The sequence below is a fragment of the Crotalus tigris genome, unplaced genomic scaffold (genome assembly GCF_016545835.1).
Source record: "Crotalus tigris isolate CLP2741 ecotype Arizona unplaced genomic scaffold, ASM1654583v1 scf7180000023822.163328, whole genome shotgun sequence".
NCBI classification, from domain to species: Eukaryota; Metazoa; Chordata; class Lepidosauria; order Squamata; family Viperidae; genus Crotalus; species Crotalus tigris.
In genome coordinates, this window is record NW_024100207.1 from 100,352 (window position 1) to 121,313 (window position 20,962).

The 20,962-nt window shown below is 34.1% G+C and overlaps 1 protein-coding gene across 2 annotated transcripts in view; it reads left to right on the forward strand.

Moving 5' to 3' along the window:
• Window positions 1-20,962, forward strand: part of LVRN (laeverin) — a 38,966-nt gene that overhangs the window by 16,100 nt on the left and 1,904 nt on the right. The window contains exons 6-19 of one of the 2 annotated variants that reach the window (XM_039321724.1): window positions 2,542-2,655; window positions 3,537-3,674; window positions 3,931-3,996; window positions 4,080-4,145; window positions 6,494-6,654; window positions 8,454-8,530; window positions 9,294-9,433; window positions 10,421-10,476; window positions 14,006-14,159; window positions 14,983-15,077; window positions 17,411-17,518; window positions 17,990-18,160; window positions 19,173-19,313; window positions 20,134-20,188. In XM_039321724.1, coding sequence (XP_039177658.1) covers window positions 2,542-2,655; window positions 3,537-3,674; window positions 3,931-3,996; window positions 4,080-4,145; window positions 6,494-6,654; window positions 8,454-8,530; window positions 9,294-9,433; window positions 10,421-10,476; window positions 14,006-14,159; window positions 14,983-15,077; window positions 17,411-17,518; window positions 17,990-18,160; window positions 19,173-19,313; window positions 20,134-20,188 — 1,542 coding nt within the window. The remainder of the gene's footprint in view (window positions 1-2,541; window positions 2,656-3,536; window positions 3,675-3,930; window positions 3,997-4,079; window positions 4,146-6,493; window positions 6,655-8,453; window positions 8,531-9,293; window positions 9,434-10,420; window positions 10,477-14,005; window positions 14,160-14,982; window positions 15,078-17,410; window positions 17,519-17,989; window positions 18,161-19,172; window positions 19,314-20,133; window positions 20,189-20,962) is intronic. The other variant, XM_039321725.1, reaches the window with a different exon arrangement.

Below are 20,962 nucleotides of genomic sequence, written 5' to 3' on the forward strand. Positions count from 1 at the left end.
AGCTCCATCCTCGGGATGCAGGCAGTATTCCAAACCACACCTCCTCTGGTTTGCAGAAAAACCTTTCTCCATGGCACCGGTCCCTGGTGCCCAAAAGGTTGGGGACCTCTGGTTTAGGTGGCTGTTTGAAGTTACAACAACACTGAAAAAGTAACTTATGGCAGCTTTTCACATTTATCATTGTTGCAGCATCTCCATGCTCACATGATCAAAACTTCGGTGCTTGCCAACTGGCATTTATTTATGACAGTTACATAGATCCCCATATGTAACCTTCCCAGAGGGCTTCTGGCAAGCAAAGTCAATGGGGGAAGCTTTACAATCACCTGATTCACTTAACTGTTAAGTGATTCACTTAACAACTATGGGGGAAAAATTGTAAAATGAAGCGCAACTCACTTAACAGCTGTGTTCCTTAGCAATGGAAATTTTGGGCTCAACACATCTGGAGAGTAACAGATTGGGGAATGCTGATCAAGCAATATAAACTAGTGCTTCTCAGCCTCTTTTTCTGATATGTGGGTTCTAATTCCCAGATTTTCTAGTATGCTGGGGAATCCTGGGAGTTGAAGTCCACACATCTTAAAGTTGCTGACATTGAGAAATACTGCCTTAAACATTAATCAGGAAAAACATTATGCCTGAAGGAGAGAAGGATTCTACAAGAATGAGAAAAGCAGCTTCAAAGCTAGCTTTAAAAATATTTGCTTGTATTAACAGTCTCATAATAAATTGAATTATGTATTGTAACATACAACTAAGATTCAAAGTATATTAAATAAGAGGCCAAAACAGAAAGAAATATAATATTAACATTCAAAGCAATAATATAAAACTAAAACAACAGCAATCAAAAGCCTGGTTGTCAGTAAATAGTTGAAAAATACCTCCAAAGCAGGGGTCCCCAACCCCTGGTCAGTGGACTGACACGGGTCCAGGGCATGCCAGAAACTGGGCTGTGCAAACAAGTGAAGTCCCATCCATGGGATGCAGGCAGCACATGAAACCACGCCCCCTCCGGTCTGCGGAAAAACCTCTCTCCATGGAACCGGTCCCTGGTGCCCAAAAGGTTGGGGGTGACTGCTCTAAATAATTAATAAAACTATTAAAATGTATTGTCTTGATACAGATACACCAAATAAAATAGTCTGGTATTTTCAGTGAAATAATTTTGATATTCTTTATTGTTCCCTGGAAAAGGATCATTGATATGTGGTAGATTACAATAAACAACACTTTGTTTTCTATGAAGCACTTAGATACATTGTATAGCATGCAGGCAACAATTGTTGGAAAAATGGAAGGATGTTGATCATTAAGAGAGGGAGCCTTTGTTTCTCTTATGACTTCTTCATTCCAAACTTATTAAGAAGCTATAGCAGGCATGTCAAACTCATGATGTCATGTGACGTCATGCAATGTATTGGGCCGGTTTCGCCATTGCCGGCACTGGGGTGGGCGCGGTTTCCTTATGATGCGTCTGGCCCGTGGGCCGGCAGTTTGACACCCCTGAGCTATAGCAAGCACATGGTACAAATATGAATCTGATTTTTAAAAAGCTATATAATTGAAGAATGAATGAAATATGAAATAGATCAGGACTGTATTTGTAGGAACAAAGAAATGAAACATTACCATATGGAAATTTAGTCTTAAGTCAGTCTTTCTTCAAGACCCTAAGAAACCATTAATATATAAATTCTAATCACTATTATTATTATTCATAATACAATATGATAAAAAAATCAAAACCAAAATGATTTCTACTTCTTTCAGATTAAGTAAAGCAGATCCTGTATAAAATTAGATACAGGATTAATTCCTTGGGTGCTGTTAACCTCCCTGTGTTTTTTTATATAAAATGTACCAGAAGTAGCATTTGAAGAAATGTATGTAACAATATAGGGATAGCAACCTGAATGGTGTGGTGGCCTAGTGGTGAATACACTTGGAAGGTTGTGAGTTCAATCCTAGGTAGCGGCAACTGTTTGTCTCCTAGGGCGCACAGAAAAAAAATCTGCTGCTAACTGTGTGTGGTGTCAGGAAGGGCATCCAGCAAGTAAATGCTCAGCTCCACCCAGTCGCCCAAGTTGCTCTACTCTGAATTAAGGGATTACAGGGTCTTAAAAAGGGAGACTTGAAATAGCAGCTTGGGGAGGAGGCAGAAGCAATTTTTGTCCTGACTGTAATTTAACTTGTCAACCATGGTCTAGAAACTGCCAGAACTGATAATTACATAACAGAAAATGAGCACATTCATTGATACTAGTAGTTTTGCATTTATTGGATCCTTTGAAACAGTTGAATTGTATTATGTAATAAAAACCTAGATTTCTTGTTCTTTCACTCCCTATTTTAATCCTTATGGCATCTTTAATGTATTTTCTAAAACTCCTATCAATCTATAGACATTGTACCACTCCTTTGTGACAAGTTGTGCCCATTAAATAAAATCGTGAACTGCTCTCTTGCCAGATGAATGAGAACAGCAGTTGAAAGAATGCATTTAAAGACTCTTCTCCCCCTCCTTCCTATTTTAAGTGGTTTGGAAACCTAGTTACCATGGATTGGTGGAACGACATATGGCTTAATGAGGGATTTGCAACTTACTTTGAACATCTAGGTCTAGACTACATTGAACATATCATGCCACTGGTAGGTGTAAATTAAACCAACCTTTCCTGTGTGTCTTTCATTTAAACTCTGCCTTTACTTTGAAGTGCTTTTAATGAAAACTATGTAATAGAGGCTCTAAGCTTGGAGAGATCTCTGTATCCAGACTATTTTATCTACTGTTATATGAAATGGTGAATCCCTCCTCATGAGAGGTTTTCAAACAGCAGCTGAACGGTCAATATTGTAGTTGAATCTGTATTGATCAGGGAATTGGATTAACTTCTTTCCAAATTTGTAATTCTATAAGTATGAGCTTTGTCACACTTTCTCCCTGTTTCTGTCATTGATGAGTTGCTAGTGTTATGTGAGTCCTTATCTGCAGCCTGGTACAATGCAGACGTAAGTTTATTATGCCTAACATAGTTTTGTAAACTTTATCAATTTGCATGTGAATTTTTGCACCAAGTACCGTGACTGGTTGCTTATCAAATAATTTATAGTCCTCCTCCTCCTCCTCCTCCTCCTCCTCCTCCTCCTCCTCCTCCTCCTCCTCCTCCTCCTCCTCCTCATCTTAAATCACACATATTCTGTCTGTACACACTGCTATTTATTAAGTGCTGTAAACCAGATTGGAACTAATTTATGCTTCTTGTTTATTAGAGATCACCATGAAGGCTTTACTAGATGGTACAATAGGTTCAGTGAATAAGCTGATGGATTGAGATGGATAGAATTAACATTTATGCTTCCTTTCTGTATAGATTTTCAGTTTAAGCAAGGTTTTTTTTGAGTTTAATAGGAACAAGATTAATGATGTTAGAAAGGAGAGCAGGGAGAGCTAAATATGTTTATGAATGTTAACATAGAATTCTAAATTTGGGTTTGCATTAGTAAAATTAACATTTTATGGTTATTTGCAGGATAAACTCTTTACCAAGCAGCTTGTACTACCTATGTTGGCTAGCGAAAATCATGAATTAAATCAGTCTGTATCCGATACAGAAACCAGTCAAAGAGATTCTTTATTTGAACTGTTCAGTACAGTAACGTACCATAAGGTAAATCATACATTATTATAAATTTCATATATATGATTCATAAATTGATGTAATGGAAGAATATTTTTACAGTGCATGAGAAAAGTAAATTATTATCTCTGTGTTATAAGGTCTTGTAATCTGTATCAAGTGAAACAATTTTGATTATAGTAACTACCATTTTCATTCAGCGTATGTATTTAAATTATTTTGAATATAATGTAAGTAAACATCTTCCTAAGTTTATTAATGTTTTCTCTCTATGCGTCTATTTTAGGGGGCTTCTATCATTCGGATGCTTTCCAAATTTATGACTGAAGGATTGTTTATCAAAGCATTGAATGTAAGTTTAGAAAATATCTTTACATTACATTATATTGAAAATTTTACAAATTAACCGATAATCATGTTCTTGTTTTACTGCAGTCATATCTGAGTGCATTTTCCTTTTCTAATGCCGTCCAAGATGATCTGTGGAATCACATTCAAAAGGTGATTAAATTTACAATGCATTTGCTAAACTTTTGATTTTAATAAATTGTGAATTGTTGGCTGTAAGTAAAAGGGATTTAAACTTCAGTCATGACCATTGGGTATGGCTGCTTTATTCTCTGAAGTCAGCATCACCAACTGTTGCTGACAGTTCTCCTTCTTGAATCTCTTGGTTTTTAGATCTGGCCTGTGTCTGGACAACTGTTGTTCATGGTCTTTTTAATGTGACAATTGTATAGCTAAGTTAAAATAAGTTTGTCAGTATTTGTCCACACGTTTATTTCTCTTTGGCATAATCCCCAGCTTCTGCAGGTAGCCATGTACTCCAGCCAGAAAGCAAAAAAATGTATGAAGTACTTAGCAACCCTGTGGCAGATTTCTGCTATAATTTAAGATACAGGGGCTGTAAATATCCATAGGAAGAAAAATGCTCATTTGCATCAGATACTAGCTGCTATTACCATGTGACTGAAAATAGGTAAATGAATTTTGCTACCTAACATAGATAGGAAAAAATGGATTAGAGAAAATTAGAAAATTCTGGAGAAGTTAATTCTATCAGGGTATAATGAAGAGTTTAGTCCCAATCTCATTATCCAGAGTCAAAAAAAAAAAAAAAAAGGAGAGGAGAGGAGAGGAGAGGAGGAAGAAGTTATGGCTGATTTTTTGTAGGGCTTTGTAGAAAAAAAAAGTTTCTGGATTTTCTTCTTAGCCATTTCTTCATCTTCTAAATCCCAGCTGAATTTAAGAAGAATGTTCCTCCAAGCCTCTTTTTAAAATGATCACTTTTGTAAGAGTAAGGAATACAAGTCTGTCATGTGGCAATAAGATTTATGTTCCTCTGATAATCTTTCCTTATGATGTGCAGTGCATTCTTTGTTGTGTTGGGGGGTGAGGGGTGGGTGAGGGGTAGTGGAGCAAACTATACTGACTTACCCATGTTTTGCTCTCCCAGCCTTAGCATTGCATATTAGTTCTTGGAGTGCTTATATTGTATTGCATATGAATAATAATACGAAAGCCTGTTTTTAAGCTTTGAGACTCACAAAGATTCTCAATTATTTTTCTAGGATTTCTTTTGTGGGTATACCATAAAGGAGAATATTTGTAGGTTAAAATAAGGGATCCTTGGTACTCTGAGTTTGGTTGTTTTCTTGCAGATATTTCATTACTCAAACTAGGTAACATTATCAGTGCATCATCACAAGAAAACAAGCAAGCTCAGAGAGCAGCATTTTTTGTGTGTAACAGATAGGGAAATATTCAAAGTTTTGATAAAATGTGCAGTGTTGTATATGGAAGTGTTGTATATGTATATGGTTGTATATACCTTTGACTTGTTCAACAATGACTAAAAATTTACAGAGCTTGGATAGTGTCTGAGAGTGATTTGTCATTGGATTAATCCTTGTTTCTGATTACTGGTTAGTAACTATAATAGTGTTTTTGTATAACTAGTACAAGGTGGAACAACGTTAATCTGAAACACAGGTACATAGTAACTTTAAACTGACTTACAGAAATATTCCATTAGTTTATTCATGTTTATCTGATTTGAATCCTGCTTTTCAAAGTATCAGAATCTTTCTCCAAATCTCTGTCCTTACAACATCAACTTTATGTTGTAGTCTGGGTAGAGAGAGGATGCTACATCACCCAATGAGTTTCTGCAACTAAATATGGAACTTATCGTCATACTGAAGCATCACAGTCATATTGAAGCATATAATTTGCCTCCATCACATTGGCCCTTAAATATCCCTTTTTGTGCCTCTAATAAATTGGTACCACTGCATTTGATTGGTACGAAATGAAGACTATGTCCTTGTAACTATGCATTACAATTAGCACAGAGCTTGGCTTCTTTATTATTAAGCAAGATAGAAGTTTGAGTCATAATGGAATTTCAGAACCTTGGATAGTTCCAATAATAAACTATCCTCAAATAATATATTGAGCAGATTTAGATTACCTTATCAAGATTATGTTCCTTTTTTGAAGATCAAAATGTTGATCTTCTGATTTGGAGATTAGCTTTTTATAAACTTTCCATCAGTATTTTGTGTGATGCTTTCAGTTCTGCAGAAAGTCTGAACCTCTGCCAGTACCTAAGAAGATTCTTGCTTAAGGGTGCTTTCTTTGACCAGATTCCAACTGATAGCTGCTGATTCAGCATTAATTCAGCACCTTCACTGTCTGCATATTGCAAGAGGCATGGTTGATGAAAACTGATCTGCAATGTGGACTTGATCTCTGCTGAGATCTGAGTGATTCATGTTACTTGAAAGTTTTTCTATATATGTATTTAACATAACAACTGTATTTTAATCCTGAAATTTTTTTGGAAGGTAATAGATGAGCAAAATGACTTCCAGTTGCCAGCATCAGTAAAAATAATAATGGATTCTTGGACCTGCCAGAAGGGCTTTCCACTCCTGACAGTAGATTTCTCAACTGGCAATATTAGCCAGGAACCATTTTTTGCTGAAAAAAAAGAACACAACTCAGAGTACGTGTTTTTTAAAAAAGTAATAATAATAACAATATAAAGACTTTAAACAGAGATTTAGTGGCATAAAAATAGGGTGCAAATACTAATCGATGTGTTTGGTGCCATTCCCAAAAATTCGGAAAAGTATTTGAACACAATAGCAATGGATAGAATCTCAGTTAACATCAATTACAAAGGTTGCATTACTTGTATTAGTGTGCATGTGTTTGTAGATAGACAGACAGACAGACAGCTAAACATATATTAATTATCCTAGATCTTTAGGAAAGATCCAAATACAGATGACAGTATGAATTTTTTAAATATATGGTCCGCAAGTTTTCATGATAGAAATAAATTCAATTAGCACACTTTCCCAGTACAAACTTTTTTTAGCACAATTTGTTATTTCTGCAGCTCCCAAATCTGCAAACTATGATTTGTGCTTACCCTCTGAAACAAAGATGGAAATTTGTTTCTTAGACATTATTTATAAATGCCAAAATGAATCTTACATTGCATCTGATTAAATAACCTTTGTTGTCCCCCCCCCCCGTGGGCACATTGGAACACATTAAAAATGAAATTTAGTTCCTTGCTCTCAAAATGTGCACACACATAACACACATTTAAACATGCTATATACAACATATGTATAAACTTACACAATTACATATAAATAACATATAAATATTAAACACTGTCCATCTTGAATACATAATGGAAAGAGGAAGCTTTAGAGTTCACAAGGTTAATACTGTATGGAACAAAACTATGACTGAATCTGGATGTTCTGCTTCTGAGCAGGAATATGGGACACTTGGCTATTCAGCTGATTTTTTTTTATTGTACAAACCATAAATTGGAGAACCACCCAAACTGGGCCAATTCATTATGCTTTAATCTGTACTAAATTATTAGAAATTAAGTAAAGAATTAGAAATAAAGTAAACAATGAAGTTAAGAACAAGGATTTAATCTGAGGCTAATAGTATTTATAATAACATTTATTTTATTTTTTTAGAAAACATAAGAGTAAATATCCTTCAGCTGTCAGTCCCTGTTCTGGAATGCTTATTACTATCACAGTCCTCATTTTCAGCAGCTTGCATTGAATGTGTAAATATTTATATGAGAATATAATCAAATATCAGTCAGCCAAAGAAGTTTTCTAATCTTCTAGACAGTATTATAGCACTTTTTAACAAACACGTGCACACAAATATAAAGCAGCTTATTTTGTTGGGTTGAAACCTGGAAAAAGCTGACAGTAATAGATTTATCTCAGCTGTGTCATTGGAATGCAGCATGTACTCAACTGAAAAAGAGTTAAAATCACATAGTAGAACTTTCTTATCTTTGGAATGTGCCTGTTCCATGAGAACAGGTTCTCTTGGAATCAACACTATTTATTTCCATACAAGGAATATGACTTATAAAGGACAAACCTTTGAAAAAGGAAATCCATGAGCATCATTATGCATTCTAGTTGTCAGGTATAGAAAGTAATGTTTCTTATATACTTACAGATATTACCATATTAGAGGTAAGACAGTCACATGCATATTATATTAGGCTTAAATGTAGATGACATCTATGGAATTCAAGTACACACAAAAGTTCCAATTCACAACAGTGGAGTGTGAGTAATTTTTTAGGTATAAACAGACTTTGTATTGCACATTTGAACTGTAACATTTTCCAAAAAAAGAGAGTTTTTTCTAAGAACTTTTTTGTGAATTTATGTAATAGCATTTGAATGGTATTTTACTTCGGATTACTTATGGATTAATTATCAATTGTTATTTTTTATTAAGTAGCACATGGATTATTCCTATTTCTTGGATAAGAAATGGAACATTACAACCTTTAGTATGGCTTGATAAACGTAGTAGTAAGTATGTTTTCCTGAATTTAAGAAAGTCTTTACTGTCAGCAATATATGAGTCTGAACATTTGAAAGAAACAGATTACAGCCAAAGTATCTAATGATGAGTTATAGTAATTTCCTCCGCTTCCCATATAGGTTCCTTAACAGAAAATTTGGAGGTGGGTGGGTAGCAGGAATAATTAAAAATAATTAACAGAATGGCAAAGAGTTTGATTAAAAATCATTTGAGGCTCCTGATAGAAAAGAAACTGGAAAGCAGATGAGAAGAGAATTAAATTGGTGATTAGGAAGGCACTTTAAGAGAGTAAAGCTTAATTTAGGATAGATATAGTTAATCTCTGTCCTATGGTGTTGGTACACACCAAAGAATTGTAGCAGTTCTGTCCTTTTCTTACCAAAAGCCAATTCTACCATCTTAGGCTAGGAAAAGTGAAAAACTGAAAATGAATGCTGCAATCAGCAAATCAATTTATTATACTTTTACATCTTTCAAAAAATGGGAAAGAATTTCAGTACTCTAAACAGATCCAAATATTTCAGTGTGATATGATTATGAAAAAGGTTGTATCAATGACTTTTATCACTGTTATGGTTTTGAGAACTATGCAGCACATGTGTAGGCAATGTGATAAGCTGCATTTGGTATATTTGCTTCTTTTTTTACATTAGAAATTATGCAACATGTCATCATGAGCATACGTAAGTTTTCAGAAGGGCACTGTTAAAAAAAATTGTGCTAAGTTTTCTTCCTTTCATGTGTTTACAGAAATATTTCCTGAAATGAAAATATCAGATTCAGAACACGATTGGATTGTTTTAAATGTGAACATGAGTGCTTACTATAGAATCAACTATGATCAAAAGTATTGGAGAAGATTGGCCAAAGTGCTTGAAGATGATCCAAAGGTATGATAGCTTTTATCATGATTATGTAGATGATTATTATAAGAATAATTATGTTAGTCTACAGTGCAGCATTTTCTCAAGGTAGTTTGAATCATGATTTTCCTTCATGGTGCTCCATCACTGGAGGTTTTTAAGAAGAGATTGGACAACCACTTGTCTGAAATGGTACAGGGTCTCCTGTTTCAGCAAGGTTTTGGACTAGAAGACCTCCAAGGTTTTTTCCAATTCTGGTATTCTGTTATTTGGCTAATTCTGGTCATAGAGAGAATCATATTCCTAAAGTGGATGAGGCTAGGGATAATTCTTGAAATGTCTAGGAATTTTAGGAGTCAAAGAGCACAAGCATTTGCAAGGTTTTACTCTTAGTCTCCATTCCTACACAAAAATGTCAACTTTTGGTATGTATTTAATCCATATTCTAAAATGCAATAAAGAATACATTCTCTTCCAAAATGTCTTAAGTAAAAGGGAAATTCAGAAGAATGTAGTCCTGATAGAGATCACTAAATATAATTTATGGATTGAGGACATGAATGAAGGTAGCATATTGTTTAATATAATCATGGATTTGGTTTCCTACATGTCTATAGTGGGAAGGAAACAGAAATCAGAAAAAAGCACAGAAATATCTTGATGGGTTTAACACCCATTTTAATCATATTGTTCCAGCACCAGGCGTATTAAGGTCTCAGCAGTCTGGCATGTTTATCTTAGAGGAATGAGGAAATGGATAGCCTATATTCTTTGTGCATGAATGTAATTTAGAAATTCCACCAATTGATAAGGTTTAGGAGATATTTATGAAGGACTAGCAATATTACAATTTCAAATTAGAACTTGTCGTATATTTTTTAAAAGTCATCTTGAATAGCAGATCAATATAATAAATGTTTTAGGAGTTTGAAGAAGTATTGCAGATACTTTGAACTACTATAAATATGAAGATAACTGTTTTAAATAAACTATAGCACATGGGTATCTTTGCAGGCTATTCCTTCTGTCAGCAGATTACAGTTAATGGGAGATGCCTTTCATTTGATTTGGTAAGCTATGCACTGTAGTAGATTTCTCTACACTTATAATTGAGTTCTGCATTCATTCTGCATCTGATCCCTTTTTTAAAAACAACTGATACATTTTTCTCTACACTTTCTTCTTGCACCATCTTTGAGTTTCAAGTGCAAGTAGCTCAATGTACCACATTTGCTGGATCCTTTGATCTACTGGATTAATCAACAAGAGTTGAGGAAAGAAATAAGGCATGGATTTTAAACTAATACATATTGCAAGGTCTATAACACTTTGAAATACCTTTCCTAGCCTTGGTGACTAGACAACTCCACACAATGAAAGGATTTCTTAATGCAGCAGCACTCCCAACCTTTGGGGACTTGTTCCATGGAGAAGGGGTTTTCCACGGACTGGAGGGGACGTGGTTTCACACGCTGCCTGTATCCTGTTGATGCGGCTTCTTTGTGTGGCCCAGTTTTTTTTTTATTGAAAATTTTTTAAGTTTTACAAAAAAAAATTCCCTTCCCCGAACCCTCCCAACCCTCCTCTACCCTCCCCCGACCTTCCCGGAGCTGAATACAGGCTTAATTAAAATTTAAAAAAAATCTTAAAACACATATAAACCATAAGCAAATCTAAATACATTGATTAAACAAATTATAAAATAGTTAACAACAATATATAAAGAAAACAAGAAGAAAGAAAAGAAACAGAAAAAGAAAAGATAAAATAAAAAAGGAAAATAAAAAATTAAAAAAATATCTATAAAATATCTTAAACTTTAAATATGAATTATTCAAAAACTAAATAATATTTTTTTATATCCAACTTATGTTGTATGAAATCTATCCATTTTTTCCATACCAGGAGGTACTTCTCTTGCGATTGATCTTTCAAGAAAGCCGAAATCTTTGCCATTTCCGCCAAATAAGAAACTTTAAGAAACCATTCTTGCAATGTAGGCAAAGATTCCTTCTTCCAACATTGCCCTACTAACAACCTGGCCGCTGTAATTAAATTTAACATTAATATAGTCTCTTTACTATCACAATTAGAAACAATACCTAACAAAAACAATTGTGGAGTAAATTTTATCCTTCTTCTAAAAATTATTTGAATATTCCACCATATCTTAATCCAAAAAGCTTTTATATTTTTACATGACCACCAAATGTGGTAATAAGTAGCATCCAAACACCCACATCTCCAACATTTAGGCTGCAAGTCAGGATACATACGAGACATTTTTTGTGGATCAAGGTGCCATCTATAAAACATGTGTGGCCCAGTTTTTGACATGCCGAGGCCCTGTGCTGGTCCACTGACCAGGGGCTGAGGACCCCTGTCTTAATGCATTCCCTTTCCCTTAACTTAGTTCCTGAACAAGTGTGAATCCACAAACAGAAGGGGTGCATGGTAATGTGAACTGACTTCTACTAGCTATCTGCAATTTCTTCCTCCTCACTTTATTTAGGTGATTGCATCTGTGCACTGGAAAGGTAGACATTCTTTGGAGGCTGGGCACTAACATTGGTTCTACAGAAATATTTGAAAGCAACACACGTGTGAGATGATGTATAGGGCTACTAGACACCACTTATTCACAAATATATTCTTGCATAAATATTATGAATGCATAGGAGAAAGGAAAAAGACATCTTGAACAAGGTTGTTGGGAACAAGGGAGGTTTACTATTATCCCTTCTGCTACACAGTAAAGTTTTTTCACTATAAATAGGTAGCAGGAGCCTGTGATTGAAAATAGGTCATAAGCACTGGGGAAAAGGACAGAACTGCTACAGTTCCTTGAGCAGCAGAATGAGTGACAAAGAGCAATGCGTTGCCCAGTTTTCTTCACCCTTACATTGAACGGTCTTTTGTCTGATCACATCCAATATACATGTTTACAATATATTCCAAGTTGTTTATTGTAGGAATAGATCCCTCATAATTCAGTCCCTTTACTCTTCAGCCTGTGTGATGCTGTGTAATGCAGTCCCAAGAATGTATACTCAGATGTAAATTTCATTTAGGATTTCCTACTAAAAGTATTTAAGACTGCAGCCTTGGCCATGCACGTGCCTCTTCTGCCAATCATTCTTACTGGCATTTTTAAATCTGCATTCCAAATATGTACTTTCTATCCTGCCTCTATCCTGTTTCTTGCTCCTGCCCTTTTTCTGCTCCAGCTCTGACCCCAGACCACCTGCCTTCTCTGGCCTCGGCCTGCTTCCTGATCCAGCTCAAGTCCTCGCCATTCATAAGCTTTTGAACTGTGAGTATATCTTGAATTCTGCCAGTATTTTCTTCTATCTGGCTACTGATTCAGAAGCAAATTAAAGACAAAATTAAGAGGTATTTCCAGATGGACAAGTCCTGGACTAATAAAATATCTTGCATTCTTTTTCTATCTTTTCCTCTTTAATTGCTTTTATGCTGAATGTCCCAACTTGGGAAAGGCTGTGATAAATAATGATACCTGGACATCTCTAAATTCTGAACAGGGAAAGTGCCTAATACATTTTTCCTCTGTAAAGACCTTTAGGGTCACTATGTTTTGAAACCAATTTAAACCATTTCAGATGCAATGCATATATGAAATGGTAGTCTGTGTAGCATCCTGATGTTGAGAGTAGTCAAGTAAACTGGGAAGGTGCTTTGCAGAATTTCTTACATGATTTTATTTACAAAGGAATATTGTGTCAATAGTAAGGTTATAAACTACAAGCAATGGTTTTATTTCTGCAATCTCTATAGTTTTCATTTGTGCTTTTGTTTTTCTTGTTCCCAATGCTGCTGCTTTACCCCAGGTCTTCATCATAATATTTTTATATACCTTAATTTTTGCAGTTCAGTAATCTGATTCATCCCAAAAGTTTTCTAATGTAGTAAGCATTGGGAAAAAAAATATGTAGAATGGGACAAGATTGAGTCCAAAATTTGTCAGACCTCTTAGTTTTACAACTCCTCTCTTTTTAAAAGACAATTCTCAGGTAGAGGTTTTGATGCTTTTAAAGTCAATGAAACCATATTGTCTAAAAGGAATATTCATTTCAACTTCTTTCAGTTAACATAGCATGAAAAGTTAGCTTTGTATGTGTTTGTGTATTTTAAGGCCTTTTTTCTCAAATGTCATTTCTTTGGTTGATCATAATATTGTTGAAGCTCTAACCATTTATTTATAAATGCACTTTTTCAGGATTTAAAAACTCTTCTAAGCTATGTTAGGACTGGCAATCTCTGCTAATTATTTTATTTTATTATTTCAGAAAGGAGTACAAATATTGATACCTTCCAAAGTGAACTATATATATTACTCCTACCAAACAGCTTTGGTTTTTGTTTCTTTCATGTCACTGCTCTTATTCATATGTTCTTGTGTATATGTGTATGGATTCTGTTTTACAAACTTTACAACTCCATGTAATACTTGTTCATGATTAATATGTATAATAGGATTGTCTGTAGGATTTTAATATGCTATTCATATAAAAGAATATTATTGAGATTTATTGACAAGTATTTGAGAACCACACATTAAATATGACTTATTTTATATAGGTCCAATCACACTGGATATGAGACTCCATTGTATTTAACAAAATACCTTGAAAAAGAAGATGATTCAACAGTGTGGATGATGGCATTGCATGTACTGGGCATTTTCAACAGTGATTTTCTTCTGAGAGATCCTGAATTATACCCAGTTTTAAAGGTAACTGAAGTGGATGCTGAAATTGATTATATTCAGCCTAAATATTCTCAACACACTAAGGAAGGAAAGAAACTAAGTTTTGATCTGTTCTGTTCTGGGGCATTTTGCAAAATGTTACAAGCTAACAATCAGATTCTGATAAAAATTATACAATCAGAAGCTCTCCGTGTGTACATCTTTTTTTTAAAATGACCCTGTAGTCCTTTAATTCATGGTAGAGTCAGGGTGACTGTGTGAAGCTGAGCATTTATTGGCTGGATACCCTTCCTGATGTCTATGTGGAGATTGCAGCAAATATTTTTTTCTTTGTGCCCTAAGAGAGAAACATCTACTGCTACCTAGGATTGAACTCCCAACCTTCTGAGTGGGAGACGAGCATCTTCACCACTAGGCCATTCCCCCAACACATATATATTCTCCTCAGGGCTTTTTTTGTCATAGAACGCCCAGAATGGAGTTCCGGCACCTTTTTTGATGGAACCTTGTAGGGTAGGCAAGGCGGGTTGTCTGACATGTGATAGTTCTGGTACCTTTTTTTATATATATATATAAAAAAGCACTGATTCTCCTGAATTCAAGTACAGGAAATGGAGGCACATTTGGAGAATATGGAAATTATTTTTCTTTGAGAGAATTAGAATAGGAAAGTATCTTTATAATAAGAAATATCAAACCTATAGTTAGGAATAAGTTTAATAGGACTGATCATAATTTCTCAAAAAAAATGTATTCTTTCCATATTTTGAGGATTTGATTTGTCACTGGTCAAGAATCAGTGTCTTTTCCCAATTATAAAACAACGATGTCTTTTTTTTCTTTAAAGCAATACTTACTACCACGAATAACACCAATATATCATCACTACGCAAATCTTCTTCGTGAGAGTCCTAAAGCATTGGATATGAAGGTATTCACCAAGTAAGTCTTAAATATGATTAAAATATCGAAGAAATTGTTAAATACAAAGTAATAATGAGTTTAACTGATATTGGAGAAATTCCTTTCCAATTAATATGTTCAAATAAATATAATTTATATACTTCATACTAAATATTTCCTGTATAATACCTACACACCGCTCTCTTATTTTTTAGAAAATAGCCACATAGTGTTGTCATCAAATTGTCTTCAAACATGTTTTTAGTTCATGCTTAAATCAGGGATTAACATTTCTTTTATTTACTTATATTTTAGTGCTTTTAAAATAATAACAGAAAAAGAAAAGGAATAAAACATAAAAATAATGCAGATACATATATTCTCAAAAAAGAACCAGTGCATAAAAAGCTCCTTTAAAAAAATGAAAGACCCCCCCCCCCGAAGTATAATACGAGGGCAATTTGGAAATAAACTTCCATTTGATTATCAATGACAGACACTCATAGATACAGAACTTTTATTATACACATTAAAAAACTACAACATTACATTGTTGTAGTGGTGTTGTTCACGATAATGCTTGCCCACACACAGCTAAATGCACCCAAGAACTTTTGAAGCAGTTACATTGGGATGTTTTTGATCACCTCCCCCCAATAGCCCTGATTTGATATTGAGCAACTACTACTAAGGAATTTTAAACCTTGTAAGACGTTATGACGTGCCTCAATTTGAATGGCGATTATGTTGAAAAGCAATGTAATGTTGTAATTTTCTTATGTGTATAATAAAAGTTCTGTATCTGGGAGTGCCTGTCATTGATAACCAAAGGGAGGTTTATTTCTGAATTGCCCTCATATATCATTATAACAGTTACAATTCTATATATTCTTATTTAATGTAGGCATTATTGAAGTACATGTATATTTATTTCTAATACATTAGTATAAACTATCTTTTGTGTTTAAACTATTGTGTTTGTATAAATGAGTTCCAGATTTCATTATACAAATAAAGTTCTCCATACAAGGTCTACATCTATGGGCAATCCACTCAGAGATAACAAGTGTAATCAGGTCTTCAACCCACTGAATAAATGGGGCCATATTTTTACATTCCAATGCTGCAATATCAATCTTTTGGCCATAGTAAGGCATAAAGAATCCACTTACATTATCCAGTTGTAAAATTCCACATAATATGTATGAAATTCAAGAAAATATTGTCTTCTGCAAATTTTAACTTTTGTCAGTCATATTTATATAATCCACTACTTTCTCCTCAAATTTAGTAAGTGTAGAACATTGTAAAAACATGCATTTTAAAGAAGCATTGTCCATATAACATTTTCAACAAAAGCTGTCTATCCAAGTGTAATGGGGTTAATAGATTTTTTGATGTGCAGAGGCTGACACTTTTTTTTTTTTTTAAAAAAAATCAGAATTGTACACATAGGCAAAATCAGTAATTTACAGATCCCCCTTCCAGATTTTGGGTGTTTTTTTTTCTTTTTAATTTTGCAGGATTAGAGATATCTTTGTTCTTTTAACCAAATGTATCTTTTCCTTGTGTCAAAATGGCAGGAAATTATACTTGTCAGTAAGGGTTGGAGAGAGGTTCAGGCAGAACAAAGAGCATTTAGTCCCAGGACCACCCACTGTTTATATCTTACAGCTGTGTATATATATGTGTGTGAGTTGAACTGTGTGTAATAGTGTGTTACTTACTATGTTGCAGTGATTGAATCCTTTTAGTCTCTTTCCTTATTAAGAGCTCTTTTATTGTGTTTCTGATTCTTGTTTGTATAAATGGATGATTAATCGTGTAAATAAATAGTGTATATCATAATATTTATTTAATTCAATTTACATGTACCTGAGTCCAAAGTGAGTCTGAGTGGCTTACAATAAAGTAAGGAATAAAAACATACTACAAAACAAAACAGAACTGATCATACCAAAAAAATAATGTTTTATTTATTTTGTGTTGCTTTTAAAATGACAAAAAAAGAAAAACAAAACACAAAGATAATTATGATAAAATACTATTTTAACTTTTTTAAAAAGCACTTTGTATTTTTCCTTTTCTTTGACAATGTCTGTATTTTTCTCATAACAAAAAAATAAATAAAAAATTTAACAAAGGAGGAAAAATCAATAAAGTCCACCTTCATGATGAAAGGCAGAGATATTAACTCATCAATTTTCCCAATTATTTATTCAGTCAAGACCAGAGAAGACGCACTACAAATATGACCTTGCAAACAAGCCCAGGTGCTAAAAAGTATGCATTAAATAGTATTGATTCTTTGATGTAATGCATTGTATTTAATAGATTTCTCTTTCTTTTTCTCTCTCTTTTTTTTTTTGGAGACATGATATAGAGGAAATTCTTAGAACAGCGTGCTGGTTTGGGCTTCGCGACTGTTTAAACCTAGCTTCTGAATTCTTCAACGAGTGGATGAACAATTCCAAACATGAGTAAATAGAATTTATCATCTCATCCTTAATATAAAATCTGCTCTTTTCCCACAAAACATGTCTAAAGCTGTGTAAATACTAGACAGTGATTGTAAAAACAAGCACCAAACGTACAGAGAAGAAAAACAAAAACAAAGCATTGGGACAGAGCAGAAGTAATAAATCCTAAATAAAATCCTAATAAACCATATGGATAGAAGCTGTAAAACAACATTGCATGCTTTAGGGATTCTGTCATTTTCACCACACAGGGATAGAAAATGTAACTTATAATGCATATGAAAGTAAATTTATTTTGTGCAGTTGGGTATGCTAGATGATTACTAATTGGGTATGCTAGATGACTACTATTGGAATAACTGAAAATATGTATCTGTGAAAACATAGAATGCTCTCTATTTAGGATTATATTAATCACAATAACTAGTTTCATCTCTTTATATTAACAGGTTGTTCCATTTATAATTGCAGGGTTCCTGTTTGTTTTAGCTCAACTATTTGTTGCTATGGCATTTGGATGGGGAATGAGGAAGAATGGGAATTTTTATGGAAAATTTTTAAAAAGAATGAGACTGAAGATGCATACAAATCCAATATATTCTTTGCCCTGAGCTGCACTCGCATGCCGTGGTTACTTCAGAGGTGATTTAATTAATGTTTCCACTGACAGAAAAAATAAATCATGATTTCACAAGCCAGAAGCAATAGCAACATTACATAGTTCATTCACTTCTTGCTAGATATGGACATGATTGTATAATTATTTATTCTTTTTTTAAAAAAAAATAGTTGCAAACATGAATGTTTCTGCATGCTAAGGTTGGAATTCCATTTTTCAAATTCCTTTGTTCATTTCTTTGATAGTAAGATCACTTTTCTGAATAAAGTTACTTTATATACACCTGGAAATTCTCACTTTTGCACTTTTCTTGCTCTTCAAAAATTTATTTTCAGATGATTAAATTGGCAAAACCAAAATGTTTTTTAAAAATCATGTCTCTAAGATAAATGTAACAAAAGTAACAAACATGAACAAATTCATGTAACAAATCTCACAATTGGTCTTATCTGCATTCTTCTGTGCATTTCTTTGATTGTCTTTCTTACAGAAAACTGAATCTTATTATTTGACTGAAAATAGAAATCTGACTATAGTAGTAATTTTCAACCATGGGAGCTTTAGGGATGCTGACTGGAGGATTCTGGCAATCAAAGTCCATCTTAAAATTGCCAAAGTTGAGAAACACTAGACTATAATTTTAAAAGTTCTGAAATCAGGATCCTTGTCTATTTCCTCAGTTGTTTGTGTTTTTAGAAGAAACTATCTGCAGTGCTGTTCCATAATGGGGGTGACTGTAGTGGTTGATATGTTTTGAAAGGAAAAAACATTTGTAATGACTTTGTGAATTTATCAAAGCTTTGGTGAATCCTGCACTTAGTTGTTCAAGACATAATACAAGCTTTGTCTGAAGTTTCCAAATATAACATTATCAAGTATCTGTAATTCCTATAACAATGGTAACTTTGTATATTCCCCTCCCCATTCTTTCCATTATTTATAAGTGATCCCATTTATAATTGTATGTTTAGTAGCATTTTAGAAATGAATGTTCTTCTTACAAATGTGATTTATTGTGAATAAACCTCTGTGCAGATACTTGCATTATATCCACAATGATGAGCCGAATCTACCAATTATTACAGCCGAAGCAATTCGGAATGTGGTCAAGAATGAGATTGGATATTTGACAGCATGGATATTTGTATCAGAAAATTGGTCAGATCTGCCCATTAGGTAATGACAGTCAAGTTCCATGTCTTTGGGGTTGGGGGAGAATATTTGTCCTGAAATATTTTATTCCATTATGCATGAACAACAGAATTAGACATCAACATTAAGCAACAAAAAAACTGCTCCCTTATTTATTTATTTTAGAAAATCTGTTGCTGTAAGCAGCAACACTCTGGTATGAATCCAGAAAAATTCTTTGATATATCCATTTATACTGGGACTGTAAATTCACAAAAAGCTGGGAAGTAATTTTTATTAATCTCTTTTCTATGCAACCTGAACCAGTTCTAAACTAAGATGTTATTCTTTTCTTCTCCTATTAGCATTCCATGAGTTGAAATCTAGGTGTTCTTAGGCTCGCTAGATTTACTGAGAAAGAATTGGATCAAATGCAGTGTGAACTTTCCATATAGATGTTTGTTTATTTAGAAAATTTATATAGCTGCCCATCTTAAGTACATAACCCTAAATCAGTGGTTCTCAAATAGTGGGGCAGGCCCCCCAGGGGGGGCACGAGGCTCCGTAAAGGGGGGCTCGTTTGACCTCAGCAAATACTGTCATATTGGACGCACGTGACACACGCAAAGGACCCGATTGGATAGACAGTCACGCGGGGGGGCGCGAAATGTTTTCTTCTTCCTAGGGGGGGCATGACAGAAAATAATTGAGAACCACTGCCCTAAATCAACCTGTTTTAACAGTTCAATTTTATTCTTTCAAAGTAAGTTTGAGTAGAAACTGAAAGGTGAAAATATTACAGCATAAACTGAGCATCTTTTCAAAATTTTTCCTTTATAAAAAATAACAATGCTCTTTGTCACAGGTTCACACTGAATGCTCTCATGACCACTATTACTACTGACATTCAAATGCAAATGGTAAGTAGAATAAGAAAATATAGCATAATAAGGTAACTAAAAGTATTTGCCCTGAAATGGAACAGTTCAATTATTTTTATGCCAAAGGCTATACTTAGCATTTGAATGATAGGCTGGGGCCATATTACCCTAAAATACAAGCCAGTTTGGTATAGTGATTAAGCTGCTGGTCTTCAGGAGATAGTGAATTCTAGATCTCCCTTAGACATGAAAGCCAACTGGGTAACTTTGGATCATACATTATCTCTCAGACCAAGTGACTTTACAGAGTTGTTGTGGGGAAAATAGGAGGAGGAGGACTATTACTATATGTTTGCTGATGCAAAATAAAAATGGGATAAAAATCTAATGATCTATAAATAAAACACAATCATAACAGCTTAGAGATTGAAGAGATTTTAGAAGCCAACTATGCAATTCCATGCTCAGTGCAGAATTTGCTAAAGCATTTATTGGCTAGCTGGCTACCATGCTTCAATTTGCCACTTTGTAAGGCAAGCTGTTTCAATGGCTGACTCTTAAAGTCAAGAAATTCCATCTGTGATCTTAAATGAAATTACTTTCCTGTAGCTTTAACTCATTGGTTGTGGTCCTGATATTTAGGCTAACATACAAGTCAGTTATTTTCTTTGTATCTGAAAACTATTATTATATGCTCCAGTTTCTTGCAGTTGTGTTAATTGTTCTTCATTGTTTCCAGCCCCCTTATTATCTTCCTCTGAACTTGTTCCAATTTGCTGATGTTCTTTTCAGACTGCAGTGTCCAGAAAAGGA